The 6,110-nt window shown below is 40.4% G+C and overlaps 1 protein-coding gene across 1 annotated transcript; it reads right to left on the bottom strand.

Annotated features, from left to right (window-relative positions):
- Window positions 1-383: 383 nt before the first annotated feature.
- acadl (acyl-CoA dehydrogenase long chain) lies at window positions 384-5,040 on the bottom strand. The gene is made up of 11 exons (XM_085399081.1): window positions 4,861-5,040; window positions 3,096-3,275; window positions 2,878-3,015; window positions 2,356-2,520; window positions 2,198-2,264; window positions 1,952-2,116; window positions 1,503-1,604; window positions 1,079-1,192; window positions 800-927; window positions 628-714; window positions 384-544 (listed from the first exon to the last, which is right to left on the bottom strand). The coding sequence occupies exons 1-11, from the start codon at window positions 4,947-4,949 to the stop codon at window positions 451-453; spliced, it is 1,329 nt and encodes a 442-aa protein (XP_085255207.1). The 5' UTR covers window positions 4,950-5,040; the 3' UTR covers window positions 384-450.
- Window positions 5,041-6,110: the final 1,070 nt, after the last annotated feature.

Raw genomic sequence — 6,110 nt, 5'->3', positions numbered from 1 at the left:
TGTAGCAATGCTGAATGCTAAAATTATTATTATTATGTCCAAAGATTCAACTCATGAGGTCAGTGTATGTCCATCCTTAATATTACATATACAGTCGTGTGAGTGCAGAAGCTCCGCCCACCTGCTGCTCAAAACTTCTCTTTAAAAGGGGCATAAAGGGGAATACAGTGGTTGAACATTTACAGAATTAGAGCAAAGAGCAAACAGTGTTCTTTTATTCCCTTTATCGATCTGAAAATTTCAAGTATAATTAAACCAGTGGACGTACTGGTGTTCACATTCACACTTCCACTGCACGGCTATCACAGCCGAAATAATTCACGTAACGATATGAGTGTAATACCTACAGAAAAAAAAACTAAACTGGAGATCTTTATTGACAGTTTTGTGGGTTTTGTTTTTTAAAAAAAAAAAAAAAAAAAAAAGGTTACAAAAAACGACAACCCAGTTTCACTTCTGGCTGACGATGGTACGGGCGATGAGCTCCTTCATGATCTCGTTGGTTCCTCCGTAGATAGGCTGAACTCGTGAGTCCACAAATGCCCTGAAAACGCAAACATGTTGATGAGCTGGAAAAAAAACCAAAACAATCAAAGCTCTCTGTTGCAATGTTTACGTGATACTAACTTGGCGATGGGGTATTCCCACATGTACCCCCAGCCTCCGTGGAGCTGCAGGCACTGAGTGGCCACTCTGTTCTGGAGGTCAGACGCCCTTCAGATAAGATGAAGTACATCAGCGCGTGACAACAACACAGCTTAGCCTTTAGATCATGAGGTGGTAAACTCCAAAAACTCACCAATACTTGGCCATGGAGGCCGTGGCAGGATCCAGGCTTTTCTCAGCATGGAGCTGAAGGCAGCTATCCAGGAAGGCTCGAACCACACAGATCTCGGTCTTTAGCTCTGCTAGCTTGTGCTGCACAGTCTGTGGAGCGCAAAGACAAAAAACAGATAGTATGATGACTGGGAGGATGATTTGATAAACTGGTCCTCTTTTAATAGGAACTCATCAGGACAGACTATATCCTTACATGAAATATCCTAAAAATATTCACCAAAAGAATTACTATAAAGACCTGAAGGTGAGCGACTGTTTTGCTGAAAGCCTTCCGCTGCATTACATAATTTCTGGTTTCCTCAAACATGAACTCACAGCTCGCTATGGCCATGTCAGCAATCAGCAGACGCTCCTAGAGAAGGGAAAAGGTTGTTTGACGTCAAATGAACCCATGTGAGACGTTATATGCAGATGATGTGTACAAGCACGTGATAAAACATATTTAGGAGTGCCAAAGTACAAAGACGATGAGGCTAAAAATCCAAAGATACATGTCTGTAGGTTCAAGTTATGAATATAAAGATGTTTTAGGCATTTCATTTTGTAAAAATATGGGTGCAGCCAGACTGGATCTCCACCCAGGTTCAAGGTACGGAGAGTTACTCCTTCAGTGGAGGCATTAAATGTTTCTGATATGAACATGCCATAAATGTTGTGTTCACCTGAGGGAGTTCATTCATCAGGTAATAGAAACCTTTGTTGAGTTCTCCTAAGAGGGCATCAGCTGGGAGGCGCACATCCTCGAAGAATAACTCAGCTGTGTCCTTTGAAAGAAGCAGAAACACAAGTGAGAGGATGTAATGAAGTATAAATCCTTAGTAGCACAAATGACAAAGTTCTGTTGTCACTTTTTAGCCTCATGCATTTGTATAAACTGTAATTTACAGTAAAGGTTTGAAATTTAAAGTGCTAAGAGAGTTATATGTGCAATCAAAATTGCCTTTGTTTCTTCAGCTGAACAATCAGAGCAGTCTGATCGTCCCACAGACACAAAAGCTGTTTCAGACAGATACTTCTTTTTGATTTTGAAACACTGAACCAGTTAAACCTACACTTGTAGACCACAAAAAATGATGTAGGGGCACTTCATATATTTCCATGACCCTGGTACCTGGGCTTTCAGGCCAATCTTCTCCAGCTTCCGCCCTTTGTGAAAGCCCTTCATGCCCTCCTCCACCAGGAACAGACTGATCCCGTGTGCTGCCGTCTTCGCCTCTCGGTTGGTCACGGTCACTACCACCACCAGATCTGCCATCCAACCATTTGTAATAAATACCTGAAGAGGTCAGATGGAGTAATATCTATACTGGAATTTAAATGTAATTGAGTGGATACTTTTGAAGTCTTGACTCAGTACCTTGTTGCCGTTGAGGATCCAGTCACTGCCATCCTTCTTGGCATACGTCCTCACACCCTGAAGGTCACTGGAAAAAAATAGAGGAGCTGAGTCGCTGAAGCTACCTGACATTATGTGTGCTGATTTCTTGATGTTACAATCTGTGATTGAGTCCTGACCTGCCTGCTCCTGGCTCAGTCATGGCGATGGCAGCGATACATTTCCCAGCGGTCATCTTTGGGATGAAGTGTTTGATCTGTTCCTTGCTGCCGTAGTTGACGATGTAGGGCATGACGATGTCAGAGTGCAGCGCAAAACCTGGGCCTGTGCAGTTGCAATACATTCTGTAGTGGTGCAGACAGCAGAGATGAGATGAAGGATGAAGAGATAGCTGACTATAAGATCTGGCAAATACACTGGTCATCATCACTAAAGCTACTTTCTTGTGATTGTTTTTTTAAAATGGTATTGAGCAACAGTTCTCCAAGCTTTCTGAAGTGGTAAAATCATACCTGGATAAAAAAAAAAAAACAACTGCAGCAATGGATCGATCACATGTCCTCACTTGGAAAAAGCTTAATTCTCTTTCTTGTGTTTTTAAAATCACATCTCAGCTGGAACTCATTGCTAAAATATTTCAGTCTCTCTGAATGTCGGTGAATAGCTTCAGATATAGAACGGTGGTTTGAAGGACAACTCACTGCTCCTCCCATGTGACAGCTGCAGAAAACAGGTCTCCTCCTATGCCACCATGCTCTTCTGCTGTCATTACTCCCAGCAGACCTTGCTCACCAGCCTTTTCCCACACCTCCCTGCTCACCTGACCTGCCTTCTCCCACCTGCAACAAAAAACAGTTGAAGTAAAGCTATTAAAGGCTTATTTTAATAATTCTTGGTAGGTCATCAAACTTCCACCTACTCTTTGTGGTAAGGCACTACTTCCTCTTGGAAGAAGCGCCGCACATTTTGTCTGAAGAGGTCATGGTCCTCATTGAAGATCCGACGGGTCCCGATGTCCATCAGGGATTTGGCGCTAGAGGTCTCAGGTCGGCCTGAGGATGCGGGCTGCCTGAACTCCTCAGACTTATTGTGCTGAAATCTGTGGGGACAGAAATTCAACCATCCGTCACTATACAGCCAGCAAGTGCCTGACCTGGGAGCTCCATGACAAATTAACTCACTCAGCGGTCAGTTTTTGAGGTGACTCGTGGGTAAAAAATGTGAAATCCTGCAAAATAATTAATTGATGCAAATCAATTGCTAAGTGTTAACATTATTCAAATATTTAAAAATATAGAGTGCACAAAAATGAGCGCTTAGCTTACTACAATATGGTTGTCTTATAGAGGTGGGAATCACCATACATCCCACGATACGATATTATCACGATACTTAACGCACGATATGATATTATTGCAATTTTTTAAAATATTTTGCGATATTCAGATTCTGTACATAAAGGTAAACTTTATCAATATTCATTTTATCTAATATCAAAGTCTCGCACTCAGTCTTTCTCTCATTTCAGTCAGTTTTATTGTTGACAAACTGAACGGTTTGTATTACAGTCTAGTCCAACTGAACTGAATGCAACCATCTGGTACAAGTATAGCTATTTATAAAAACTATGCAGCCCATTCAGCAACTGAAGAATTTGAAAGTAAATTAAAACAAAATATAATTTTACATTAAATAAAAAAGTTTTAAACTTAATTAAAATAAAACATGTCTTAAATTAAAATAAGTAAACTGTCATGTTTATTGCTGCCAAAAAAAAAGTTAAACACATTTGGACAGTGTCAGGATTCTTGCTCAGAAAAAGGAGCTGATCAACATGCTCTGAAGTCAGAGTTCCAGTCCACAAAAACTTTTTTTGTAACAAAATATCGATTTCTGCTGTCCCTGTATTGATACATTATTAGCAAACAAAATATCACGATACTACACAGTATCGATCCCCCCCCACCCACCCCTATTGTCTTATAGTGACTTGAATTGGAAGAGGTAAGAAAACAAACTCCGTTGACTACAATCTACAACCCACTTTAACTACCTCTGCTTTGCTTTTCTTCCCTCGTTGCCACTGTAAATAAGAATGATTTCTTAATGACGCCTTAAATAAAGGTTACACCAACTTTACATGGAATTACATGGATGTACAGCCTTGTCAGATCAGCTTCAGTTGACATCTCTTCAGCACACAGACAGTTTATTTAATATGGGAAGCTTTCAAACTACCTTTAGGCACACTTCAATGTGTGGAGACTTCAATACGATTTAAACAACAACAACTCTCAACCATAACATGTTTTATTTAGATAAAAATGGCCAAACTCGTGTATCTTCATTTTTAGACTGCTGTAATTTTAAAACGTTCACTAAATTTTGAGATTCTGGTTTCGATTTTCACATTAAAGGTCTCCATGTAAACAATAGGTCACAATAAAGTGTGTCAAAGGTAACCGCACACACACATCATACAGTCCGACCTTCTTCTGTACTATAAAAATGCTCCGCGACTTCTACAGTGAAATATAAAAAATATTACTAATATCATGCAAAGTAAAACTATTTCCTAAAAAAGCGTAAATGTTCCGCTCACAGCTTTGAATGCATTTCTTTGCGCTGATATCGACAGATGCGGCTCCAGCTCACCAGAAACAGCTTTAACTGCGCATTTTTACCTCGCAGAAACTGCAGCGAGCGGCCGTCCTCTTCCAGACACATTTCTCAGTCCGAAAACACAAGTTCCGATTATTCTGTTCGCCAACATATTCGAATCAAAGTACAACTTCACAGGAAAAAGACGAAAAGAGAAAAGATCGTTTGAGCGACACTAGATGCGTCACCGCGTCGTCTTCTTCTTCTACATTTTTATTGGCGGTTGGCAAACAACTGAAAGGTGCATTACCGCCACCAACTGGTATGGAGTGTGGGCTGGAACGTCGCTCAAAACAAACAACCCCCCAAATACTTTCAAACAATTTCCCCTCTTTTAAAAACTGAAACAAGGTCTGATAACTTTTACTTCCAGATTCCTTTTGCAATAAATCAATAAGATCCAGCATCACTCGGTTCGTTTCACGGGTGCCTTTAAATGTGAACGCCTGAGAAGTATGGTTGTTATGTGAGGTGGGTCTCGCTTATGATTGAGTCCAAATAAAGCGGGAATTTGCTTTAAACTACGTTAATATCACAAATACAAACGATTTGTTTAGTCCATAAAATAGGGCTTACCAACTGTCCTCTTCTTTTTGCACTTGTTGACTTGTAAAAGCCTGTATGACATTTTTTATTTCACCATTCATTAACCGCACCGAGAAGACATCATTTAAATATGTTCACGTTTTCTTTAAGCAAACGGTATTATTAAAATTATTCATGACTGGGCCAAGTGTCCTCTTTTTTGGAAATCAAAATATGGTCACCCTACCATAAAAACACCAGCAGAATGAGACCGCTAACTTTTGTCTTCTAGTGATGGGTCGGTCGCGAACGAAATGGCTCTTAGAGCCGACTCTTTGACATGAACGACGCGAGCCGGCTCCTTATCGCCAGTAGTGATGTGTGGATCGATCCTGAAATATCAATTCCTCCGATACCAGTCATTTATGTTCTAGAATTGATCCTCACATTAAAATATCGATATTTTTAGTAATTTAGGGTTAATTTGTAGTTTATCATTAACAGCAACACAGTGGAAAGACCCAGAAAGAGAAATAAGAGTAATATTAAAACTAAGTAGCTGCCGCCATTGTTGGAAACTGGAATTGGCTCGGCTATGAATTCTGAGATATGGTTTTTCAATTTTGTTGTCCAGGTGGAAATTCGGGAGAATGGTGGCTCCGGGATTCTCCCGGAAAAATCAGCAGGGTTGGCATGTATGGTTGTGGCAACATCACTAACCTTGTCAAACACCTCAGAGTAAATCATA

Source organism: Rhamphochromis longiceps, linkage group LG23, assembly GCF_057381845.1.
Source record: "Rhamphochromis longiceps isolate RC_006_pf linkage group LG23, R_longiceps_female_GT1.1, whole genome shotgun sequence".
Taxonomy (NCBI): domain Eukaryota; kingdom Metazoa; phylum Chordata; class Actinopteri; order Cichliformes; family Cichlidae; genus Rhamphochromis; species Rhamphochromis longiceps.
The sequence above is the reverse complement of the archived record's forward strand: the minus strand, read 5'-3'. Positions and strand labels throughout refer to the sequence as shown.